Below are 26,395 nucleotides of genomic sequence, written 5' to 3' on the forward strand. Positions count from 1 at the left end.
GTAAACTTTCAAAGCATTTTAATAATTAGATCTAGCTTTTATGTCCTGGTGAGCCCCAATAAGTATCTAGAAGTTTTATTTTAAATTTTTATTTGATTATGATTTTCACTGTTGATAATTTCTGTATTTTTAAAAGGCCAGTTCTACTATTGTTAATGTCTGGCTCATGTTGCTGTTGTCGGTAGTGTCAGGTGTCTCTTCTGTGAAGTAAATTGAAGCAAAAAGACACGGACCAATTCTTTGTGAACACATACTTGGTCAATAAACGTGATTCCGATTAAGAAAAATACTGTATAAAGTTCATGCGCATTTATTATAGCAGTTTAGGTATACGTTGCATAGAAATATGTGAACTAGATCAGACTCAATGCTGTCGTTTAATGGAGGTTTTCTCTGCTTGGCTGCACTTCTATGTGCGAACTTTCACCGGGGGTCAAACGGTGATCTGAACGTTTTCCGGAAGCCGTGCAGAGAGCTTCAGGTCGACGTTTGTTGTTGTTGTGGATTGCTTTGGATCCGCTCGCCAGCTGTCTGGGAGTAGGATCAGCGGAGAAACGAGCAGGCTGAAGTCATTTTCCCCGTCGGATGAATGGCAGTCACGGCGGTGAGAGCGGCGGCAGCCGCGGGAAGTCCAGCGTCTTTGTCCCGCTTCAGGGGAGCGCTGGTCGCGGGTGTGCTAGGAGACTGTATCGGAGGAGAGTTTGAAGGGGCGGAGGAGGTTCCCATGGAGAGTGTGCTGCAGCACCTCAGCAGCCTGGACGACGAAACTAAAGGAACAGGTCAGTGAGAGGAGGAGGTGGTTTCATAACAAGCCCACTGCACCGTGAAGCAAAGCTGACATGCAGAGCAGCTTAAAGGGATCAAAATGGTTTGAAATTACTAAAGAAAGAAAGAAAGGAGAAAAAAAAGATCACGTCTGAAACCGACAGGGGTCTCTCCAAGGGGGGGATGGGGAGGCACTAGCCCCCTGAAATGAAAGTTGCTCTATAAGACTACATTGTTTTACCATGTTTCGTGTATGATTATGGTTCATAAAACAAATACAACCTATTCTGGCTAACTTGTCAACCAATCAGCATTCAACTGATAAATAGGTCATCTGTGTTTACCAATGTGCAGTTGGAATTTTGGAGGACTGCATGAGAGCATGTTTCGGGAAGCTGTCCATGTAGAAATCTGTATGGAAACTCGCATACCAAATACCGTAAAATATGCATAAGGTACCACCAGAAGCAAGAGCCATTTCCCGCAACCTTCTATAGAATAAGAAGTCTTTTGGAAACTCCAGCCACTCCAGTGGCTGTTAAATAGAGTGCAGGGTTAAGGCTGGGGTAAGGTTTAGACATGGAACCTAATCTTTGTGCAGACAGATAGGTGGTTAACTGTCAAATGAATTAGCTTGCTATCCTATCTGCTGCTTCACCATTTCATCTGTCATTACTGTGAAGATAAGGTGAAGAATGAGACTTTGAGATATTCCTCAAGCTTCTGAAACCAATAATGCATAGCTGAATTATAACAATTTTCACAAAAATCAGATCAGGACTGGCTGGGATGAGCTGGGAACAAACAAACTACAAAAATAATAATAAAAAAAAATTACAGGGTGTAAATTGTGCTGGCTAAATAGTTACTTAAAATAACTTCAATGTTATACCGTGTAACATTCAGATGAATATGCTGCGGTTAGATTGGAAAAGAACACTTTAAATACCCCAGCTCCCTTCAGAAAAAGGCCTAAATGTTGGCAGACATGACTTTAAGTAATTAAGTCATCTATATTTCCAGCAACAAGTGATATACACATTAATGAATCTATAATTATGATCCAGTAATATTAGATAATCAGGATCATGATGTCCACTGGATTATTTATCCTGCAGAAACTGGGGCTATTACTTTTTCTCATCGTCTGTTTATAGGTACAAAAAAACGTTACTACTTGATTAACGCGCTCAGCGTAGAGTGCTGAGTCCATCGCCGTCTCTGCTCATCTCATCAGATCTCAGAACAAATGCTGTGTAAAGCCCCACTGACTGGGCCTTGTGATTCCTGTTTAGGCTGTTGATTGTCTCTTTAGGGAAGGAAGTGAGATGAGACCATGTTTTGCATTAAGGTATTCCCCTCAATTTCTCTTTGTTGTAGTCAGGATTCTTTGAGAAAGTAGCAAAAATACATCCACACTGTATTTCTATAAATATGCTTGGTTATAGTTCATTTAAATCTTATATGAGTAACAGGGGAAAGTAAATTAAACTATTAATTTTTTCCTGTGTAAACAATCACCATCTGTAGATATGTTCATTTTATTATCCGCAAATTATATTGGTGTCTTTGTTGGCTAAGGATTCCAGCCAATCCACTAGATTACAATTTCAGGATGATTAAATTGGTGTTAGCTGTTTATTTTGAGTGCTGAAGTGCTGAATTACTGTTATTATTTGTTAAAATGTGTGTATTTATGTTTTTGTGTTTTAGGTATCCTTGAATACAGTGATGACACAGCCATGGCACGCTGTGTGGTTCAGTCTCTACTCACCAGGACTGGCTTTGATGAGCACGACATGGCTCGCAGGTAGAGGAATCATCATCATCTTCATCTAAAATAAGCCTAAAATCACTTCACCATCATCATCTTCTTCCTTCCTTCCTTCTTTCTCCTGCATTAAGCCGACTTTCCTCTGATTGGTTGTTCCTTGTAAACCAGGGGTAGGCAACTCCAGGCCTCGACACCTGGTATCCTGCAGGTTTTAGATCTCACCCTGGGTCAGCACACCTGAATCAAATGATTAGTTGATTACCAGGCCTCTGGAGAACTTCAAGACATGTTGAGGAGGTAATTTGGCCATTTGAATCAGCTGCGTTGGCTCAAGGATACATCTAAAACCTGCAGGACACCGGCTCTCGAGGCCTGGAGTTCCCTACCCCTGTTGTAAACAAAAGGTTTAAACAGCAGAAGGGTGGGTCTTCTGTGTACACAGCCAAGAGTAAAAAAGTTGTCTCACAGGCGTTATTTGTATTACAACAAATTAATTTTTGGAAATTTTGCACACGTTTAATGTGAGGCTTCACATTTGGAGCAGTGTGTATATATGATAGAAAATAAGGAAAAGGATTTAAGGAGTTAAATATGGATCCAAAGGCTCTTCAAGTAAGCTTATGATGGTTCCTACCTCGGTGACGCACCATTTTTAGGTTTGCAAAGGAGTACAGTGCATCCCCGCATCGTGGTTATGGTGCTGGAGTGATCCAGGTGTTGAAGAAGCTCTCATCCCCCCAGTTAAATGATGTGTATCAGCCAGCGAGGGACCAGTTTAATGGTCGGGGCTCCTTTGGAAATGGAGGGGCCATGAGAGCAGCTCCCTTCGCCCTGGCCTTTCCGGACTTGTCTGATGTTAAAAGGGTGAGCAGGGGTCTTTTGAATGTTGAGTTTTCTCTCTCTATATGGATCGGATAGAAACAACATCTTTAAATTTGCTCTTTTTCTCTGCAGTTTGCCCATCTGGGCGCCATGCTGACGCACTCCTGCTCTCTGGGTTATAATGGGGCGGTGCTGCAAGCGTTAGCTGTGCACCTCTCTCTGCAGGGGGCACTGGACTTGCCTCACCAGTTCATCAGCAGGCTAATTAAAGAGATGGAGGAAATGGAAGGTGATGAGACTGCACGCAATGATGCAAGAATGTGAGTAGACTGGTCAGAGGCAGCGAAAGCGAACAGGGTTTTTCCTCCAAAGGAAAACATTGTAGTTTTTCTGTAACTTATGTTTTTTATTTGAGGTTTTATTCCCTGAAGCATAATAGACATTTATCTTGCAAGTTTTTGTCATACAAGGTAACTCAGACTCAATTACTTTTTAAATTAAACTTTCACATCAAAAGGCTAATTCTGAGTCAGAAAAAACAACCTTAGGAGGGATTTATGTTTTTCAAAATGTGTTTTTAAAGGTTGAAACATCCCTTTTCATGCTGTGCGAGATGTATATATTTTTAATGTATGCTTTTGCAGTTTAAAAGAAGCAGAGAAGCCATTCTGTGAACGTCTCCACCGAATCAGAGACCTGATGGACAGGAGCAAAGTTAGCATAGAGGAAGTCATCTCTGAACTGGGTCAGTATGATTATTTATCGCTGATGAGGAGGGGTATGTGTTCGGGTTTGTTTGTTTTCAGGATTACGGAAATGTTTATTTAAAGAATTCCATAAGAAAGGTTTATTGACAGATTTTGGGTTTGATCTAAAATTAGAGGTGACTTTAAGAGTCAATCTGAATCTGGATCTGGGTTTTTGAGGAAGTGTACATGCAGAATTACATTTAGATTCATGAAGCCTGCCCAGTTTTGTTCATACCATCGCGCCCCTGTTACGGAATCAGTCATTCAAAACCACCACTCTGACTATTACTGCCATCTGCCACGCCCACAGTGAGACACTGCCGTTGGGAGCTGAATATCAGAGGGGGAGCAAAATTTAATACAGAGGGGTTATTACCAACTTGGTTGAATAAGCCATCATCAAATAAACACTATAAAGACAAAGAACATGATAAAAAAACCACCATTATTATATTTTTTTACATTTTAGATATATTTCTCCTGATTTATTCTAAGTAAATTTCCTCATCTTATTTATCTTTTAGTATATGAGGAAGTATTAATGGGGGTTAGGGAGCAAGCCACATGTGCAATAAGGCCCTGATCCACTTCCTTTCTTTACATGACATTTCCTGTTTCTCTTGACTGCCACCACAAAAACACGCCCCTGTCTTTGTGACTTTTACCAGGTAATGGCATTGCAGCTCTTCACTCCGTCCCCACTGCAATCTTCTGTGTGCTCCACTGCCTGCAACCCCGGGAATGCCTCCCAGAGAGCTACGGCGGCGTGGAGAGGACGATAGCGTACAGCCTGGCGCTGGGAGGGGACACTGATACCATAGCCTGCATGGCTGGGGCCATCGCGGGGGCCCACTACGGCATCGAGACCATCCCTCAGTCCTGGATAAGGTGCTGTGAGGGGGTGGAGGATGCAGACCAGTATGCAGAGAGGCTTTACAAGCTGTACCACCAGTCGCCACTGGGGGGCAAAGGCGAGACAGGCGAGCAGAGTGGCGAAAACAGGTCAACTGCTGCTAATGGCACAGAGAAGAAAACTGGAGTAGAGTGATGGATCAGTCACATTGTCATTAAAAGACTTTCACACACATAAAGAACGTGTAAAAAAGACTTTAAATTTTGTTTTGTTTGGAAAAGCTTTTTTTTTTGGGATCTTTATGGTATTAAATAATTTAAGCTTTGAGGAAGAAAGTGATTTTTCCAAACTGTCCACATGAAATTTATTAAGTATCTGAAAATTAGAGCTGAAGAAAATTTCCAGTCTTAATTTTGAGAATGTGGCTTTTACACAAACTGCCAAACTTCTCTGAACGCCAATCCAAAAGTGGTCTAAATATGAATAAACAGCATATTCATACACGCTCTCTTTTCCTTGCTTTCCCCTGATTTATGTCCTGTCTCGTGAAAGTTGCACTATAAATTGACCATGTCTTGTTTTAGCAATTTGGTGAAAAATATTTAATAAACGTTTTATTTTCTTTTTAATTCACACATCTGTACGAGTGTTCTCAGACCCAAAAAGCACATCTACTTCATGAAGATCTGCTCCATTCAGATGCTTTTGTGATGCTTTGTGATGCAAACTTATAGCGAGTACAGACGAATACAAACAGAATCTGAATATTGCAAGAAATCAGGAAATGTCAGGAGCACTAAGTTTGCTGATATATTTGAAATACTTTATTTGTTTGTTGATTATAAAGTGACAGCAAGGTATGACTGATATGCAGTAAATGGCAGAGCTGTAAGGTCCCCTGCAATGCTGAATTATAGCGTGTTTTAGTGTTTATTGTATTAAAAAAAAGATAATCAATGTCTTTCAATGACAAATATGGATTTGTGTCCCTCTGTAAATCTTAATGAGTTTTGAACTTAAACATCTTGCAAATGATCTTTTACAATGAGCTTAAATGAAAGTTGTGAATTTACAATAACATCAATTTAAAAATGCAAAGTAAAACACTTTAAATGCACCTTTAAATAAAACAGCAACACTGCATTATCAGATGCAATTTAACATGTAAGGATAATTCATGGAAAAAGGCTTATTTTATTGGTAGCTTTCAGTTATCTGCATGTTATCGAAGATGCTATCCATGTGTGTTCAGTGGAAATTACAGGTTTTTGTCTGCAGGGGCGACCTCTAAGAAGAGCTGCAAGAACACTGTTAACTTGTCCAGCACTCTTGGGCAGAGCTTGTAATGGATGAAGGGTATGTAGACTACAATGCCACTTAAGATAAATGAAGCCACGTAGAGGTACTCAATCTGAGGATTGTCTATGATGGGTGCCAGCACGAGGAATATCGCTGCAATGAGGACCAGTATAGGAATTACAATGGGAACCTGTGGGGAGAGGAATAACCAGGCGTGAGGACAAGATGTTATTGTCATGTAATGTGAAAACAATGATGACACTAACCTTGTACGACCTTGGGAGGTCCTTCTTCTTGATTTTGAGATAGATGAGCCCAGACAGGACAATGGCATAGAAAAACCAGGCGCTAAAACTGAAAACGGCAGAGGAAGAGAAATTAAAGGCAAACAAAAAAAGCAATGTGTGCTAAAAAAAAACCCCCAAACAAAGTAGAAATGGAGCAGAAACAGAGTCAGCCTTCACCTGAAGTAGTTGACGATACTCTGAAAGTCTCCAGGAATCAGCACCACCAGAGCGATTATTGTGGTGAAGATCAGCGCCGGAGATGGAGTCAGTCTGTGGACGTGGGCCATGGACAGAATATCTGGCTGCAAAACCAGCACAGGTCTGTGTGAAAATCTGCACGTAACTTTATTTTAAACAGGTGTGTGCGTTCTTATAAGACAGAGAGACTGTTACCATGTGTCCTTCCCTGGCAGCAACAAAGCACACACGGCCGCCGCTGAAGAACGTCCCGTTTAGAGAACCGAAAGCTGACAAGGCTGCGGCCACAGACATGACCCAGCCCCAGCTGCCCAGCACCTTATTCCTGCAGGAAAACCATTTCTATTACAAAACATCTTATAGTGCATATCAATCAACCCTTTTCTAGATACATTTCAGTAATTTAACAAATTAAATCAAAAACATTTTCTGTGGACCTACTTAGGAATAAACCTTTTGGACAGGATGTGATGTCACCTCAATGTAATATTTGTCTTGAAAGGTGTTGAATGGGGCCTTTGCTGGTGTGACCAGGTTCAACACTACAAACATCTGTTCTGAGGCCCCTTCTGCCTATATAACAATAATAATAATAATAATGATAATACATTAGACTTGTAAAGTGCCTTTCAAGAAACCCAAGGACGCTTTACAAAACAGAATAAATAAAAAAGGCTTAGAGATTGAAGGTTTTATTGAAGAGGTGAATTTTGAGAAGTTTCTTGAAGGACTCCAGTGACGGGTTGTTGAGAAGTTCATATGGGAGAGAGTTCCAAAATGACACCCAGATTGCAAATGTTGAAGGAAGGCCAGATGAGGAAATCATCTATATCAAGGGTAGGCAACTCCAGGCCTCGCGTGCCTGTGTCCTGCAGGTTTTAGAGCTCACCCTGGGTCAGCACACCTGAATCAAATGATTAGTTGATTACCAGGCCTCTGGAGAACTTCAAGACATGTTTAGGAGGTAATGTAGCCATTTAAATCAGTTGTGCTGGATCAAGGACACATCTAAAACCTGCAGGAGACTGGCACGCGAGGCCTGGAGTTGCCTACCCCTGGTCTATATCAATAAGTAGATGGCCAGTCTTCTGGAGTAGGGCTTTGGGGGCCTCAACCACTGTTGAGCTTGAGTAGGTTAATTGACATCCATATTTTGATTTCATGCAGACAGTTGAGAAGTAGTGATGTGCGATACCACTGATTTCCTTTCCGATCCGATACCAAGTAAAATCCAGGGTGGTATCGGCGATACTGATCCGATACCGATACTCTGTACAAAAACTTAATGTTTCATTGTATTTAATAATACAATATATAAATTGCATTATGTAATTATAATAATAATATAATAATATAGCTTCACAATGATTACAGGACATCAGACTACTTGTTCTTATTGCTTAATGATGCAGAATAATCATGTAGAAATAAAAAACCTGACATTGTGCGCTATTTGAGCATGTTGCCTGCCTGCAGCACTAAAGGACTCCGTGAGAGACGTCTGTCTCGCCCTAGCAGCACCTGTCCTTCTCCTCCTCTTCAGTTCGCCTCAACATAAGCTCATCATATTCTGTGATATGATTTACACTGAGGTGTTTGACGAGGTGGTGTTGCCACAGCACCTCACTGTCTTGCCACATTAATCGCAAACCGCGTCTTGGCTGTTTGTGGAGGTAAAATATGTGTAAACACAGTGTTGGGGAGTAAGCTAATAGGCAGAATGCTACAGGTATAGCTCTAAAGAATGTAGCATCATAGGCAGTGTAGTCCGTGCTGCAGGGAGAATGGACCGCCATACCCGTTATGTGTCTGTGAGCGAGGGAGGGAGAAAAAGGAAAAGTACGAGCTGTCATTGAGCAAAAACGGGAGCTGGAAGCATGTAAATATAATAATAACCACTGCAGCCAAGAAGAGTGCCTGACGAGCCCAGTTGTAAGTAAGCTATTAAGACTCGACAGTACACCGTGTTCGTGTTTTCCTCCAAAAACAATAAGTTCAGTTGGAGCAGCCTTTCGACGCCTCTCTCTGTCTCTCACAAGCAAAGTTGACCCAGACAACAACGTAAAGCTATTTTTCGGCTATGAGCCCGACACAGAACCCACCGTATTAGCCAGAGGTCGCTTTACTACGGTTCGGAGCCGCGGACCTTCAGTAACAGTAATAAATCACAGCAATAGTACATTCACGTAGTTGTAAACAGCATGATAATATATTAAGTAATCCAAAGTATTCTGCATACGTTACTCTCATTGAGTAACGTAACGGAATACATTACAGAATACATTTTGGGGCATGTATTCTGTAATCTGTAATGGAATACATTTTAAAAGTAACCTTCCCAACACTGTTAGTGACTTTGTCACTATATTTAGTGAGTTTTTAGAGCCCCTTAGCAAATTTCTTTCTAAAAAGCGACTAGCGACAAATCTGGTGACCTTTTCTGGTGTTATTGGAGACTTATTTATGACAACTTTTTGACGTGAAAGCGTGTATCGCTCTTCTCAACAAGCAGCGGGTGCTGCCGTGGGCACCTCGCCCGTGCCAAAGCGCTCACGGGCAGAGGATAGTCCTCCCCCAGCTGCTATCAGGGCAGGAGATGTTCCCACCTATGCTTCCAAACAGCAAATGAATCGCGTATGAGTGACGCCTCTGCTCCCGCACTGACTGTAACGCAATCAGTTCTTCTTTTACTGTTATGTTGTTTTGTGGATCACAAGGTTTAAAACTACTTAAACACACACACACACAAAGTAACTCCACCAGAGTGCCTATTTCAGGTCACTTTTGCCGGTCCAAGCGCAGATAAAGGAATAAGGTTGGAATTGTGACATAAAAAAAAACAATAATCGCAAAAAAATATATATATAATTTGTAATCCTAAATAAATTCTAAATGCATTTAGGACGGTTTTGTTTACTCACTTTATGTCTCTTCTTTTTTTCTCTCCTACAACGTGGGTTACAATGATATTTGCATGACCAATTATGCAAATTAGGCGATGACATCGTTTAGCGACTTCTAGAGACTTTTAGCATAGCCAATAGCGATTTTCCTTACTGAGGAGTTGGCAACACTGGCCAGGGGCTGCAACACATTTATACAGCCGTATTTCGCATATGACTATGAAAGGCGTAAGAGGAAGTAGTTTCTTCCAATTTAGACGATCCGAATGATATAGTTTCTTTCCACTGTGTTCGTGTTAATGAAAAACTACAAATTTACCCCAAAGTACTAAAATATCGATATTTTAATATGAGAATCGATTCTAGAACATAAATTACTGGGATCGGAAGAATCGATATTTCAATATCGATCTGCACACCACTATTGAGAAGTGATCGTGGGGGAGCAGGGTAGAGGGTTTAGCACAGAGATAAAGTTGTGTATCATCAGCATAGGAATGGAAGCAGAGACCATGGTGGCGGATGATCTGACCAAGGAGGAACATAGAGACGGTGAAGAGAAGGGGTCCAATATCTCTTGGTATTTGTGTGACACCAGAAGTGAGCACCTAACTGTAGTGATGCTCTTTGCTGCTATTCCTTCTATGTTTGAAGTGTTTGGAGGTGACTCTTAAGTAATTTTCCTTACAGTGGATTGATGAGTCTTGTGAGAAATCACATCAACTGTGTAAGATAAGTTTCATAATTACTTGCACAGTGGGTAGATTTAAATTACCTATTAATCACCTATTAATCACGCTGGATGATTTAATCTTTGGTATCAACATGGCAGGGAGCTAAAATGCTAATACAGAGGATTCAAAATGGAGACAGGATTGCAACATCCATCTTTAAATACAGTCTGTATTTTCAACTTACAAAAGCCCCATTTGTTTGACCATCAGTAATTTTAATGCACATATCAAATGATTGTACAGAGAAGAGGATTTCTTCAGGTTTGCTTCCTGTTCTATGGGAGAAGTAATAAAAAAAAAGATCTTATCAGGTTGAGAACAGGTGTTGTCTTACCCCCAGGTAACTGCTACCGCACTTGAGGACATGAGCTCTTTAGGCGTCATTACTGCCAGATAGCTCACATTCACCAGCAGGTACAAAGTAGTCACAAGAGAAATGGCTATCAGCACCGCCCGAGGAAGATTCACCTGTAAAAGAAAAAGAAAAAAAGACATGACATGACATGGTTGTAATGTTTGGCTAAGCCTTGATTACACATATTAACAAAGCAGTCTCTCATGATAAAACAAAGCCTCATTGAATATTTACTTTTTTAATATTTTGCCAAACCGTGGGGGGAAAAGCTCCCCAAGCAACACCAAGCACCAAGTTTCATGCAGTCAGGACAAGCTGGAACTGCAATTACAACAATCCTAACAATGCCAACTCGTGTACCTCTTTAGTCACCTCAGACACTTTAAACACTGATTTAAGCATTGTAGGGGTATGTGTTGGTACAAAGTCAATGAATTACCTGAAACACAAATTCAGAGTTTAGGGGGGGAAAGGTAAGTGGTCATTTTTCTCAGTATAGCGGCAAGAAAACAATCATATTTCCCGACAGAATCTTTATCAAAGATTATAAGTTGTATTTAAAAAAATATAGTGTGTATAAATACTACTATTTCATACAACTTCTGACCCTTTCAGCCTCACCTCTGGTCTGTTCAGCTCCTCAGTCACATGATTCAAGTTGCTCCAGCCACTGTAAGACCAGAGACCTTGAAGGAAAGCCTTTCCCAGAGTGTTCAAAGAAAACTGAGTTCCTTGAAAAGCATTCTCAATGTTAAAATTTTCCTCGATCACAGTGCTGCCCTGTAAAACTTTCACTAGCCCTCCAATTACAATGAAAGTGAGTGAAAACACGTTGGCCACTAAGAAGATCACCTGCACTCTCAGAGCATATCGGACATTCAGGATGTTGGTAATGGCAACTACCAGAATACTAAAAGCTGCAAAGCATTTCACAGCCAGCTGAGGAAGTGGGCAGCCTGGGTAAAAGGGAGCCATGGCATAATGTGCAATGGTCATTGCCGTTGCTGCAATGCCGAAAGGTTTCAAAAGCAGGATGAAAGTGATTGCTGCAAAGAAGGCTGGGAATGAACCATAGATCCTCAGGATGTAAGTAAATTCCCCTCCAGATTCAGGAATAATGGTCCCAAGCTCAGTGAAGGAGAGAGCTGCAAACAAAGCCACAACACCTGAAAAAACCCAGATTAACATGCTGGCCCCAGGACTTCCCACATACGCCAGGACATACTGTGGGGACATAAAGATACCGGAACCAATCATGGTTCCAGAAACTATTGCGACACCACCAATCAATCCAATCTGCCTCTTCAGTTGCAGGCCTTCGTTTTTTGGGGTTTTGTCCGCCATGGTGAGAGAGAGCAGGGAGCACAAAACGACACGTCTACAGAGCAGACTGAGAAAGATCACAAAGAATTCAGACGCTACAAACTGCGTAGAAAAAGCTTTCAAAATAAATCACGTGGTGCAATATGTACTTGCTTTGCCTTCAATTAAATATTAACTCTTCAGTTGTCTAACTGTGGAAAAAGTGCTAACCACTGCACCAATGAGCCACCAGTTGGTTTGGATTATTATATCCTAAACCAATATCAGTTCTCAGGTTAATACAGTTTGTCCTGGCCTACTCATGTAAATCAGTAAGAAGATAAAAAATGCACAATCATGAGTGGAGTCGCACAGTGTTGGCATGCTTCATCTTTATTTTGACTTTCTATAAACTACTAATAGTAAATATTGAAATTCTTACTTCTGGATGTTTCACCTCCTCAGTTAAATAATTTAAAGTGTTCCAGCCATCATACGACCACAAGCCCTGATAGAAAGCAATGCCAATGGAGCTGAGCCCTGAATTGGTTCCCTCAAAGGAGTCCTCAAAGTTCTCAGTGCGGCCCTGGAAAAGCATCACAATGCCTCCCAGGATGATCACCACCAGGGCCACCACCTTCACTGCCATGGTGACCACCTGGATGCCTGTGGCCAAGCGGACGCTCAGACAGTTGATTATAGCCAGCACCAAGATTGATCCGGCAGCCACGAACTTCACTGCCAGCTGTGGAGGAGTGCAGCCGCTGTAAAAGGGGGCCACAGCATATTCAGCAAAGCTGAGAGCGACTCCTGTGCCACTAGCCGGCCTCATGACCATGATGGAGCTGAAGACGAACATGAAGGCCACCACTTTCCCTGCAGTCCGCAGTATGTAAATGTACTCGGCTCCAGACTCTGGTATGATAGTGCCCAGTTCAGCATAGCACAGACCCCCCAGCATGGCTATCAGTCCACAGCAGGACCATATAACGAAGCTGGCCCCTGGGCTCCCAATAGTGGAAAGGACGTACTGGGGAGAAATGAAGATCCCAGATCCAATCATGGTTCCACCAATGAAGGAAACTGCTCCTATGATCCCCACTTCCCTCTGCAGATTGAGTCCATGTGTGTTATGTCCCATGGTCAGAAAGCATTTGTCTTCTCTGAAGCAGCGGACAAGAACAGACATGTGCAGTTACACAACGCTGCCTGTTGCCCAATAGGAGGAGTGCACAAAATTAAACTGCTATGAAATTAAAATGAGGCTACTTTTAAGCAGATTTTAAGAATGTCTGCTTGTCCAGAGTTGTTTTTTTCTTAGGTTTCACGTTAACAGTGATTTATTTTAGGTTCTGCTCTATAAAACACAGTTGGAGAAATGAAAAATTCAAAATAGAGACTAATTCCTATTTAAACAGTCATATTCTTATTAGCGCTGTCAGCGTTAATCTCGTTAAAATTACGTTAATGCCATAACTGCATTAACGCAGCAAATCTCTGTTACCGCCGTGTGCGTGGGGCTGCACAGCGTCAAACATTAACAAGCTAACTGCACTGATTTACAGAGTTTTATAGACATCGTGTGTTAGGACAAAGTCAATAAATTACCTGAAATACAAATTCAGAGTTAAGGAAGAAAATATAGCAGCATATAGGCATCTTTTACAGTAAAGCATCAAATCATTCTTGACAGGTTTTAAGCTGTATTTAAAAATTTAGCATGAATAAATGCTACTATTTCAGGTCACTTCAGACCCTTTCAGCCTCACCTCTGGTTTGTTCAGCTCCTCAGTCAAGTTCAAGTTGTAAGGAGGAGGTAAGTGACGGAGGAGGTAAGTGACGGAGGAGGTAAGTAACTCATGTTGTAACTGATGTCAGACGCCGGAGATTTTGGCGGAAAATTAAAGCGAATTGTAGTTTAGAATTGAACAAAGTTTCTTTAAGCTTCAGTATCACCAAATATACTAATCAATTGTCATATAACTAACAACATCTGTCCTATCATCTCTAACACCCTGGAGGACAACGGGGAGAGTTTAGACGCTCTCCAAGATTACATCGACCGCTGTTTCCAAGATTTAGTCATGAAGAAGGCTCAGAGCGCATCTTCCCCGGCCAAAATTGAGACACCGTCATCGAAGAGATGCCGCCTGGCAGACTCCCCCAGGACAACATCGCCTGCCGGCAAAGACATTGCAGACATCCTGGAGTCAATCGACAAGCGATTGTCTAGTTTCGATGCGAGGCTGTCCCTGGTGGAGATTTTATACCGGGAATTTAAATCTCTGCGAGAATCCCTGGAGATTAGCCAGCAGCAGGTGGAAACGCTTGCTGCTGAAAATGCCACGCTACGGGAGTCGGTCAAATCTCTCACCGATAACGTGACCCAGCTAAACATAGAAAATAAAAAAATAAAAGAGTCCGTTATTGATCTACAAGCCCGTAGCATGCGAGACAACCTTGTGTTTTCTGGTATTCCAGAATCTGCCGGAGAGGACGCGGAGGCAACGGTGAAAAGCTTCATTAAAATCCACCTGAAGCTGCTGGAGGACACCGTAAAGAACATCGCATTGGATAAAGTGCATCGCTTGGGGGCCGTGAGGTCGCCGGCCGGGAGACCACGTCCTATTGTGGCCAAATTTGGCCACTTCAAACAAAAGGAACATGTGAAAAGCCGCGGCAGGGAATTAAAAGGAACGGACTTCAGCGTGAACAACCAGTTCCCCAAAGAGATCCTGGAACGACGCAGGGTCCTCTTCCCAATCCGCTGTCATCGCTGTGGACCGGCACACTCATCAACAAATACACGCAGATTACTTAATTTGATAGACTACTCATACAGTAAAAACCTTGAAACTACAATATTTTCTTTAGATGCAAAAAAAGCATTTGACAGAGTTAACTGGAAACTTCTATTTGCAACTTTACACAAATTTGGTTTTGGATCCTCTTTCATTAACTGGTTAAAAATATTATATAACTCCCCAACAGCTTGTGTCAAAACAAATGATCAAAAATCCTCAAGATTCTGTCTCCTGAGGGGCACCAGGCAGGGATGCCCACTCTCCCCTTCACTGTTTGCAATTTTTATTGAACCACTAGCAGCAGCAATTAGACAGAATACAGTAATTAAGGGCATAAAACGCAAGAACGTGGAACATAAAATCAGCTTTTATGCGGATGATGTGTTACTTTTTCTCCAAAACTCACAAACCAATATCTCTGGGGTGATTGAATTGATAACTCTTTTGCAAGAATATCAGACTACTCAATTAACTGGTCAAAATCTACAGTCCTTCTGATTAATTGCTCCTTCTATAATTCTTCTTCTACACCACTGCAATCGGGAAATATAAAATATTTAGGTATTAATGTTTCTCCCAAGCTTGCAGATCTAACTAAATTAAACCATATCCCACTTTTAAAGAAAGTAGAAGGTGATCTGGCTAGGTCAGGGGTGTCAAACTCCAGGCCTCAAGGGCCGGTGTCCTGCAGGTTTTAGATTTCACCCTGGGTCACCACACCTGAATCAAATGATTAGTTCATTAGCAGGCCTCTAGAGAACTTCAAGACATGTTGGGGAGGTCATTTAGCCATTTAAATCAGCTGTGTTGGATCAGCAACACATCTAAAACCTGCAGGACACCGGCCCTCGAGGCCTGGAGTTCGACACCTGTGGGCTAGGTGGAAATGTCTACCCATATCACTCATGGGAAGGGTTGCCGCTATAAAAATGATGGTCTTACCAAAAATAAATTATTTATCCTCAATCATCCCAACTAAACCGCCACAAGATTGGTTCAGATCTCTAGATTCATACATGTCCAAGTTCCTTTGGAAAAATAAACCCCCACGTATAAGCTTAAAAACACTACAAAAGACCAAGGATAAAGGAGGATTAGAACTACCTAACTTTCAGCACTACTTCTTAGCCAACAGGCTTCAGTTTATCTCAGGATGGCTAAAACATACCCTCTTAGATGAACCTTGGCTAGATGTAGAACAAGCACTTTGCAATAATCTAGAGATTTCAGATCTACCATTTATCAGCTCAAACATCCAACGACATGAATGCTTCAAAAGCGTCAACATCAGCTCTTCTCTGACAGCATGGTGGGAGTTTCTAAAATTGACGGAGTCTTCATTAATCCCATGCAAATGTACACCTATCTGGAACAACCCTGACATAACAATAATATGATAAACTTTCCAGATTGGAATGGTAAAGGAATCAAATACTTAGAACATATATTAGAAGGAACAGAATTTATTCCATTTGACAGACTAGTTACACAATATGGGATCAACAAGAAAAGCTTTTTAGAATATCAACAAATTAAATCCATAGTAAAAAAGAAATGCAAACCGGGTCAAGTTGAACTACAAACACCACCAAGTGTGGTTCAATTTCTTACTCTTAAAACCCCCAAATTACTTTCCAAAATTTACAGAATGCTTTCTAAAACAGATGAATCAATATCACTTCCTATTGCAAAATGGGAAGCGGATTTATCAGTTAACTTAGACCAAAACTTCTGGTCTCAGATTTGCTTAAAAACCTTTCATCTAATTATAAATCCCAGTCTTCAATTAATTCAATACAAAATACTACATAGAGTGCACTATACAGGTCATCAGATGTTCAAGATGGGCTTTACGTCTACCAACAACTGCTCACACTGCCAAACCAACTCACCGGACAATTATATCCACGCTCTTTGGTTCTGTCCACCAGTTCAGAAGTTTTGGCGCGAGATATGTGAAGACTTATCAAAGTGTCTGAAATGTAACATTCCAACTTCCAAGTCTTATTGATTAAAATAACTTAACTAAAAAATAAAAAATAACTGATAAAGATCAAATAAACTATGACAATCAATTGGACCAGTATAGCAAAAGGCCCACTTGGGAAAGTAAATCTGTTGGGCATTTTTCTTGGCCTTCAGACAATAACTCTGATTGCTACAGTGCCAGACAGGACACAAAAAATAAAGAAAGAAAGAAAGAAAGAAAGAAAAAAATGAAATGACGTTAATGCCATAACTAACGGCAAATCTCCGTTACCGCCGTGTGCGGGGGGCTGCACGCGTAAAACATTAACAAGCTAACTGCACTGATTTACAGAGTGTTATAGACATCCTGTGTTAGGACAAAGTCAATAAATTACCTGAAATACAAATTCAGAGTTTAGGAAGAAAATATAGCAGCATATGGGCATCTTTTACAGTAAAGCATCAAATCATTCTTGTTTTAAGCTGTATTTAAAAATTTAGCATGAATAAATGCTACTATTTCAGGTCACTTCAAACCCTTTCAGCCTCACCTCTGGTTTGTTCAGCTCCTCAGTCACATAGTTTAAGGTGTTCCAGCCACCGTAAGAAAAGAGGCCTTGGTAGAAAGCCATTCCCAGAGTGCCCACAGAATACTCGGTGCCTTGAAAAGCATTCTCAACATTAAAATTTTCCTCGATCACAGTGCTGCTCTGTATGACTTTCACTAGCCCTCCAATTACAATGAAAGTGAGTGAAAACACTTTGGCCACTAAGAAGATCACCTGCACTCTCAGAGCATATCGGACATTCAGGATGTTGGTCATGGCAACTACCAGAATACTAAAAGCTGCAAAGCATTTCACAGCCAGCTGAGGAGGAGGGCAGCCTGGGTAAAAGGGAGCCATGACGTAATGTGCAATGCCCATTGCCATTGCTGTAATGCCGAAAGGGTTTACAAGCAGGATGAAAGTGATTGCCGCAAAGAAGGCTGGGAATGAACCATAGATCCTCAAGATGTAAGTAAATACCCCACCGGATTCAGGAATAATGGTCCCAAGCTCAGTGTAGGAGAGAGCTGCAAACAAAGCCACAACACCTGAAAAAAACCAGATTAACATGCTGGCCCCAGGACTTCCCACATACGCCAGGACATACTGTGGGGACATGAAGATACCGGAACCAATCATGGTTCCAGAAACTATTGCGACACCACCAATCAATCCAATCTGCCTCTTCAGTTGCAGGCCTTCATTTTTTGGGGTTTTGTCCGCCATGTTGAGAGAGAGTAGGGAGCACAAAACGACACGTCTACAGAGCAGACTGAGAAAGATCACAAAGAATTCAGATGCTATAAACTGCGTAGAAAAAGCTTTCAAAAGAAATCACGTGGTGTAATATGTACTTGTTTTGCCTTCAATTAAATATTAACTCTTCAGTTTTCTAACTGTGGAAAAAGTGCTAACCACTGCACCAATGAGCCACCAGTTGGTTTGGATTATTATATCCTAAACCAATATCAGTTCTCAGGTTACTACAGTTTGTCCTGGCCTACTCATGTAAATCAGTAAGAAGATAAAAAATGCACAATCATGAGTGGAGTCGCACAGTGTTGGCATGCTTCATCTTTCTTTTGACTTTCTATAAACTACTAATAGTAAATATTGAAAATATTACTTCTGGATGTTTCACCTCCTCAGTTAAACAATTTAAAGTGTTCCAGCCATCATACGACCACAAGCCCTGATAGAAAGCAATGCCAATGGAGCTGACCCCGACATTGGTTCCCTCAAAGGAGTCCTCAAAGTTCTCAGTGCGGCCCTGGAAAAGCATCACAATGCCTCCCAGGATGATCACCACCAGGGCCACCACCTTCACTGCCATGGTGACCACCTGGATGCCTGTGGCCAAGCGAACACTCAGACAGTTGATTATAGCCAGCACCAAGATTGATCTGGCAGCCACGAACTTCACTGCCAGCTGTGGAGGAGTGCAGCCGCTGTAAAAGGGGGCCACAGCATATTCAGCCAAGCTGAGAGCGACTCCTGTGCCACTAGCCGGCCTCATGACCATGATGGAGCTGAAGACGAACATGAAGGCCACCACTTTCCCTGCAGTCCGCAGTATGTAAATGTACTCAGCTCCAGACTCTGGTATGATAGTGCCCAGTTCAGCATAGCACAGACCCCCCAGCATGGCTATCAGTCCACAGCAGGACCATATAATGAAGCTGGCCCCTGGGCTCCCAATAGTGGAAAGGACGTACTGGGGAGAAATGAAGATCCCAGATCCAATCATGGTTCCACCAATGAAGGAAACTGCTCCTATGATCCCCACTTCCCTCTGCAGATTGAGTCCATGTGTGTCATGTCCCATGGTCAGAAAGCTTTTGTCTTCTCTGAAGCAGCGGACAAGAACAGACATGTGCAGTTACAAAACGCTGCCTGTTGCCCAATAGGAGGAGTGCACAAAATTAAACTGCTATGAAATTAAAATGAGGCTACTTTTAAGCAGATTTTAAGAATGTCTGCTTGTCCAGAGTTGTTTTTTTCTTAGGTTTCACGTTAACAGTGATTTATTTTAGGTTCTGCTCTATAAAACACAGTTGGAGAAATGAAATGACATTTCCAGTGACTTTCCAGTCTACTGGAAATGTCCCTGCAAGCCAAGTGGATTCTTCTGGTGTCCTCAATTCTTTCTCTGGTGTTTGTTCATATTATGTTTACTTGTGTCTGGATCTACGTGACCTACATGAAAATAAAACAAAAGAAAACTGTACTTTCAGTAAAAGGTTAGACAGGGCCTCATCTGTGTGAAGAAATGAACAGAGTATCTGCATAACCAGTAGCGGTTTTAGATACGGGCGACACGGGCAGTTGCCCGGGGCGGCATCGTGGTGGGGGGCGGCATCACGGGCATCGGTAAAAAAAAAAAATTGCTTGTACTCATGCTGCCCCGACATCATGTGAGCCCATATTGGGAATGGCATAGGCACCGATCGATTTTCTATCGCCCATGGGAGTAAGGGCGCCCTCCGTTTGCGAGGTGCGCCTGCTGCTTGCGGCACAGGGAGGAGAGGGCGGGGCGACGGGGGATTCTCTGGCTGGCTGGAGCAGCAAAAATTACCAACTGTCAAAATAAAACAAAAATAAAAACAAACAACAAACACGAAAACACCAGACATCATGATACAGACTTATAATTGGCACCGATATTTTTTCAAAATTCTATACACGAAAAGTGAGCGTAAGAGCCCTCGGTGCGCCTGCTTGCTGCTGAAGTCAAAGTAAACTTTATTGTCATCTCCGCTACATACAGTCCAGTATATAGAGAGACGAGACGACGAGGCTCCAGTTACAGCAGTGCAAGAAAACAAACAATAAATATTTAAGAGTAAAAAAAATAAATATACACTTTAGGACTCGGGGTAAAGGGATCAATAACAATTTAAAAGGTATATTTTATATTTTGTTTATTTAAAGTCTCACACACAACCCGTTTTTAAAGTTTAAAAAAAGAGAAAAGAAGAGGAGTGTAGCGACTTCCACAGTCGCTAGAGGCCGGGGATGGAGCCTGCCTATTTGCCTGACGCGCTGTCAACTTTACGCAGTAATGCCAGAGGTGGAATTGCTTGCTTGTTTATTAAAGTGCTTGAAAAGTTTACAGAGCAATGTGATCGGCTCGCGATTCAAACTCTTAAAACATCACAGGCTCTAATGCAACAAGGGGAAACTCGTTGTGCTGCGGTCAACAAAAACTATGCTACCCAGCCCTCCTCTCTGTCAAAATCAAACCAGTGAATGACAGACTGACAACGCCCTCTTAAAGTCACCGCTAGCACCCACGTGACTCCCGTTACACATCACCATAGCAACCAAACAAATAAAAACCCAGTGATCCTTAAAATTCAATACATTTAATTATGGCTCCTACAAGGAGGAACGAGCCAAAGACACAGGTAAGCAGATGTGTCACTGGATAATGGCAGGTCATGTATCCTAAAACATTAAGAATCAGAATACTTTCTTAATCCCTAAAGAAATTATGTGGGTTGCAGTTCCTCCAAGAAGAAATGGTAAAAATAGTAACAGCAACAGACTAAACTCCAAACAATATATATACAGTAATATAATATTAATTAGCCAGTGTCAATTGTTGATTTGTCCTGTTCTCATTGTATGACGAAGTATGATGTGTGTTTAGTAGCCGTTTGCATACTATGCATACTCTCTCCCTCTTCATGTGTGTGTGTGTGTGGGGGGAGGATGCCGGGGGGGGGGGGGGGGGGCCGCCGGGGGGGGGGGGGGGCAAGAGGGGGTGTTCGCCCAGGGCGCCTAACAGGCTAGGACCGCCACTGTGCATAACAATGTTAGCAGAGGAAGGACATGACTTGACCTGGTTCTCCCTTGTACCAGTTTAAGCAGTCCAACAGAATAACATAAAACTAAGTTGAATATTTACTTTCTTTAATACTTTGCTAAACCATTTAGTTAAAAGTGCTCTCCAAAGTTGAACTCTACTTTTGATTAAATGGGACTCGAGTCTAATATAATAGAAAAGAACACCAAGCACCAAGTTGCAAAATGCAGTCAGTGGAAATGGGTGAATTATTATGAACTGGCATGAACAATAAGGAAAATCACAGTGAAGTTTTAACCATTTAAGATAAGGATAAATTAAGTTTGTCATAAGTTGAGGTATTTTTAAAGAATTTGCCAAGTCTTTAAAAATATTAAATTCCTATTTAAACAGTCATATTATTATTAGTGCTGTCAGCGTTAATCTCGTTAAAATTACGTTAATGCCATAACTGCATTAACACAGCAAATCTCTGTTACCGCCGTGTGCGTGGGGCTGCACGGCGTCAAACATTAACAAGCTAACTGCACTGATTTACAGAGTGTTATAGACATCGTGTGTTAGGACAAAGTCAATAAATTACCTGAAATACAAATTCAGAGTTTAGGAAGAAAATATAGCAGCATATAGGCATCTTTTACAGTAAAGCATCAAATCATTCTTGACAGGTTTTAAGCTGTATTTAAAAATTTAGCATGAATAAATACTACTATTTCAGGTCATTTCTGACCCTTTCAGCCTCACCTCTGGTTCGTTCAGCTCCTCAGTCACATAGTTTAAGGTGCTCTAGCACCTTAAACTATGGTTTAAGTTTATAGTTAAGTTTATAGTTTCTGGCCTTTCAAGACCAGAAAGGCCTTTCAAGGCCTTTCTGGTCTTGAAAGGCTTTCCTTCAAGACCAGAGACCTTGAAGGAAAGCCTTTCCCAGAGTGTTCAAAGAAAACTGAGTTCCTTGAAAAGCATTCTCAATGTTAAAATTTTCCTCGATCACAGTGCTGCCCTGTAAAACTTTCACTAGCCCTCCAATTACAATCAAAGTGAGTGAAAACACTTTGGCCACCAAGAAGATCACCTGCACTCTCAGAGCATATCGGACATTCAGGATGTTGGTAATGGCAACTACCAGAATACTAAAAGCTGCAAAGCATTTCACAGCCAGCTGAGGAGGTGGGCAGCCTGGGTAAAAGGGAGCCATGATGTAATGTGCAATGGTCATTGCTTTTGCTGCAATGCTGGAAGGTTTCAAAAGCAGGATGAAAGTGATTGCTGCAAAGAAGGCTGGGAATGAACCATAGATCCTCAGGATGTAAGTAAATACCCCACCGGATTCAGGAATAATGGTCCCAAGCTCAGTGAAGGAGAGAGCTGCAAGCAAAGCCACAACACCTGAAAAAAACCAGATTAACATGCTGGCCCCAGGACTTCCCACATACGCCAGGACATACTGTGGGGACATGAAGATACCGGAACCAATCATGGTTCCAGAAACTATTGCGACACCACCAATCAATCCAATCTGCCTCTTCAGTTGCAGGCCTTCATTTTTTGGGGTTTGGTCCGCCATGGTGAGAGAGAGCAGGGAGCACAAAACGACACGTCTACAGAGCAGACTGAGAAAGATCACAAAGAATTCAGACGCTACAAACTGCGTAGAAAAAGCTTTCAAAAGAAATCACATGGTGCAATATGTACTTGTTTTGCCTTCAATTAAATATTAACTCTTCAGTTTTCTAACTGTGTGGAAAAAGTGCTAACCACTGCACCAATGAGCCACCAGTTGGTTTGGATTATTATATCCTAAACCAATATCAGTTCTCAGGTTACTACAGTTTGTCCTGGCCTACTCATGTAAATCAGTAAGAAGATAAAAAATGCACAATCATGAGTGGAGTCGCACAGTGTTGGCATGCTTCATCTTTCTTTTGACTTTCTATAAACTACTAATAGTAAATATTGAAAATCTTACTTCTGGATGTTTCACCTCCTCAGTTAAATAATTTAAAGTGTTCCAGCCATCATACGACCACAAGCCCTGATAGAAAGCAATGCCAATGGAGCTGACCCCGACATTGGTTCCCTCAAAGGAGTCCTCAAAGTTCTCAGTGCGGCCCTGGAAAAGCATCACAATGCCTCCCAGGATGATCACCACCAGGGCCACCACCTTCACTGCCATGGTGACCACCTGGATGCCTGTGGCCAAGCGAACACTCAGACAGTTGATTATAGCCAGCACCAAGATTGATCCGGCAGCCACGAACTTCACTGCCAGCTGTGGAGGAGTGCAGCCGCTGTAAAAGGGGGCCACAGCATATTCGGCAAAGCTGAGAGCGATTCCTGTGCCACTAGCCGGCCTCATGACCATGATGGAGCTGAAGACGAACATGAAGGCCACCACTTTCCCTGCAGTCCGCAGTATGTAAATGTACTCAGCTCCAGACTCTGGTATGATAGTGCCCAGTTCAGCATAGCACAGACCCCCCAGCATGGCTAACAGTCCACAGCAGGACCATATAATGAAGCTGGCCCCTGGGCTCCTAATAGTGGAAAGGACGTACTGGGGAGAAATGAAGATCCCAGATCCAATCATGGTTCCACCAATGAAGGAAACTGCTCCTATGAGCCCCACTTCCCTCTACAGATTGAGTCCATGTGTATCATCTCCCATGTTCAGAAAGTTTTTGTCTTCTTAGAAGCAGCGGACAAGAACACTTGAAGCTGTAAAGCGTTGTCTGTTACATAAGAGGCGGAGCACACTTAATTATAAAGCTACACAGCAAATTCTGGTTTTTGGAATAAACTCTCTGGGAGTTCAGATTAACTACATTTGAGTGTACATGCGTGACCATTGAATGAACTCTAGTGCAGAGTTAGAGTAACTCTTTTCCGGGAGATGATTTTTCAACTCTTTATAGGAGTTAAAACTAAACTCTCATGGAGTAAAATTTCTACTACCATATAGAGTAAAATTTAACTCATAACTAGAGTTAAGTTTGATATTAACTCTTTTATAGTGTTACTCATCAAATGAAAAAAGTTTTAGGTTTTAGGTGCAAATGACCAACAACCACAGAAATGAACAGAGTATCTGCGTAACAAGGTTATCAGAGGAAGGACATGACTTGACCTGGTTCTCCTTTGTACCAGTTTAAGCAGTCCAACAGAATAACATAAAACTAAGTTGAATATTTACTTTCTTTAATACTTTGCTAAACCATTTAGTTGTATGGATGTAAGTCCCAAAAAAATGAATTTTGGAACTGAATCTGAATGATAGAAGTGAAACTGAAATTATTTGAGAGCTACACTTTTAAAGGATAAAATACAGTTTCAAAGTAAATGAATTCATTTTCAAAATATAAAATTCAATTTCAATTTAGTGACGATAATTTTCAAAACTGTACATTGAATTTCAAATTAGACTGATTCAAATTCAGTTTTAAAAAGCATTTATTTAAGTTAAAATTCAGGTTCAGTTTCTGATGGCACAAAGTTCTACCCATACTCTTCTTTTAATTAAATTGGACTCCAGTATGATATAATAGAAAAGAACACCAAGCACCAAGCTGCAAAAAGCAGTCAGTGGAAATGGGTTAATTATTATGAACTGGCGTGAACAAAAAGGGACGATCACACTGAAGTTTCAATCATTTAAGATAAGGATAAATTAAGTTTGTCATAAGTTGAGAAATTCTTTAAAAATATTAAATTCCTATTTAAACAGTAATATTATTATATAAAATGCTTTAAGGAACTGCAACTAAAAACAAAGTATATGTTCTGGAAAAGCTGGAGATACAGAAAAATGTTGGTCAAAATGCTTCTTGTTGTCAAAATATATTCTGATACTTGATCCTCATATATTATATTCACCAAACATCTTTATATCTTATCTTGAAAAAACAAACAAAAAAACAACAACCCGAATTTCCCAGAGGAACCCACCCGAGGGATTAATAAAGTTTTATCTTATCTCTTATCTTATATACAGTCTTTGAGATCTAGGAGTCACACCTCATTGGAGTCAGGACCGAAATGATAGCAATGCAAACATACTGTACTCTCGCGTACATTTATTATCCCCACACAACACCTCAGACACTTTGATCACTGATTTACAGAGTGTTATAGACATCCTGTGTTAGGACAAAGTCAATAAATTACCTGAGATACAAATTCAGAGTTAAGGAAAAAAATATAGCAGCATATATGCATGTTTTGCACTAAAGCATCAAATCATTCTTGACAGGTTTTAAGCTGTATTTAAAAATTTAGCATGAATAAATGCTACTATTTCAGGTCATTTCTGACCCTTTCAGCCTCACCTCTGGTTCGTTCAGCTCCTCAGTCACATAGTTCAAGTTGTACCAGCCATCATAAGACCAGAGGCCTTGATAGAAAGCCATTCCCAGAGTGCCCACAGAATACTCGGTGCCTTGAAAAGCATTCTCAACATTAAAATTTTCCTCCATCACAGTGCTGCCCTGTAAAACTTTCACTAGCCCTCCAATTACAATGAAAGTGAGTGAAAACACTTCGGCCACCAAGAAGATCACCTGCACTCTCAGAGCATATCGGACATTCAGGATGTTGGTAATGGCAACTACCAGAATACTAAAAGCTGCAAAGCATTTCACAGCCAGCTGAGGAGGTGGGCAGCCTGGGTAAAAGGGAGCCATGGCATACTGTGCAATGCCCATTGCTTTTGCTGTAATGCCGAAAGGTTTTATAAGCAGGATGAAAGCGAATGCTGCAAAGAAGGCTGGGAATGAACCATAGATCCTCAGGATGTAAGTAAATTCCCCACCGGATTCAGGAATAATGGTCCCAAGCTCAGTGTAGGAGAGAGCTGCAAGCAAAGCCACAACACCTGAAAAAAACCAGATTAACATGCTGGCCCCAGGACTTCCCACATACGCCAGGACATACTGTGGGGACATGAAGATACCGGAACCAATCATGGTTCCAGAAACTATTGCGACACCACCAATCAATCCAATCTGCCTCTTCAGTTGCAGGCCTTCATTTTTTGGGGTTTGGTCCGCCATGGTGAGAGAGAGCAGGGAGCACAAAACGACACGTCTACAGAGCAGACTGAGAAAGATCACAAAGAATTCAGACGCTACAAACTGCGTAGAAAAAGCTTTCAAAAGAAATCACGTGGTGCAATATGTACTTGCTTTGCCTTCAATTAAATATTAACTCTTCAGTTGTCTAACTGTGGAAAAA

The 26,395-nt window shown here is 41.5% G+C and overlaps 2 protein-coding genes and 4 pseudogenes across 5 annotated transcripts in view; 1 reads left to right on the forward strand and 5 right to left on the reverse strand.

The window, feature by feature from the left end:
* Positions 1-253: 253 nt before the first annotated feature.
* LOC146495828 (b(0,+)-type amino acid transporter 1-like) overlaps positions 254-26,395 on the reverse strand; it is a 62,608-nt gene continuing 36,466 nt past the window's right edge. The window contains exons 1-6 of one of the 4 annotated variants that reach the window (XM_085142734.1): positions 17,365-18,205; positions 10,719-10,852; positions 6,943-7,072; positions 6,727-6,851; positions 6,529-6,616; positions 254-6,452 (exon numbers count right to left, since the gene is read on the reverse strand). In XM_085142734.1, coding sequence (XP_084998860.1) covers positions 6,222-6,452; positions 6,529-6,616; positions 6,727-6,851; positions 6,943-7,072; positions 10,719-10,852; positions 17,365-18,087 — 1,431 coding nt within the window. In that variant the 5' untranslated portion in view covers positions 18,088-18,205 and the 3' untranslated portion in view covers positions 254-6,221. Of the gene's footprint in view, positions 6,453-6,528; positions 6,617-6,726; positions 6,852-6,942; positions 7,073-10,718; positions 10,853-11,360; positions 12,453-12,483; positions 13,453-17,364; positions 18,206-26,395 lie in introns of those variants that run through there. The other 3 variants (XM_085142738.1, XM_085142736.1, XM_085142737.1) reach the window with 3 other exon arrangements.
* adprs (ADP-ribosylserine hydrolase) lies at positions 590-5,464 on the forward strand. Its single transcript, XM_085142742.1, has 6 exons — positions 590-779; positions 2,479-2,575; positions 3,196-3,403; positions 3,494-3,681; positions 4,006-4,106; positions 4,779-5,464. The coding sequence occupies exons 1-6, from the start codon at positions 590-592 to the stop codon at positions 5,156-5,158; spliced, it is 1,164 nt and encodes a 387-aa protein (XP_084998868.1). The 3' UTR covers positions 5,159-5,464.
* On the reverse strand, positions 18,314-19,422 carry LOC146495830 (b(0,+)-type amino acid transporter 1 pseudogene; annotated as a pseudogene).
* LOC146495831 (b(0,+)-type amino acid transporter 1 pseudogene) lies at positions 22,062-22,733 on the reverse strand (annotated as a pseudogene).
* On the reverse strand, positions 23,100-23,756 carry LOC146495832 (b(0,+)-type amino acid transporter 1 pseudogene; annotated as a pseudogene).
* LOC146495833 (b(0,+)-type amino acid transporter 1 pseudogene) lies at positions 25,069-26,214 on the reverse strand (annotated as a pseudogene).

This window comes from Neolamprologus multifasciatus, chromosome 19 (assembly GCF_963576455.1).
Source record: "Neolamprologus multifasciatus chromosome 19, fNeoMul1.2, whole genome shotgun sequence".
NCBI lineage: Eukaryota > Metazoa > Chordata > Actinopteri > Cichliformes > Cichlidae > Neolamprologus > Neolamprologus multifasciatus.

What these genes read in the sequence shown, in the direction of transcription:
- adprs (XM_085142742.1), top strand. Translation starts at nt 590, where the DNA reads ATGGCAGTCACGGCGGTGAGAGCGGCGGCAGCCGCGGGAAGTCCAGCG. An exon ending in CGACGAAACTAAAGGAACAG is followed by an intron (nt 780 to 2,478) that starts GTCAGTGAGAGG and finishes TTTGTGTTTTAG; the next exon opens with GTATCCTTGAATACAGTGAT. An exon ending in GGAAGTCATCTCTGAACTGG is followed by an intron (nt 4,107 to 4,778) that starts GTCAGTATGATT and finishes GACTTTTACCAG; the next exon opens with GTAATGGCATTGCAGCTCTT.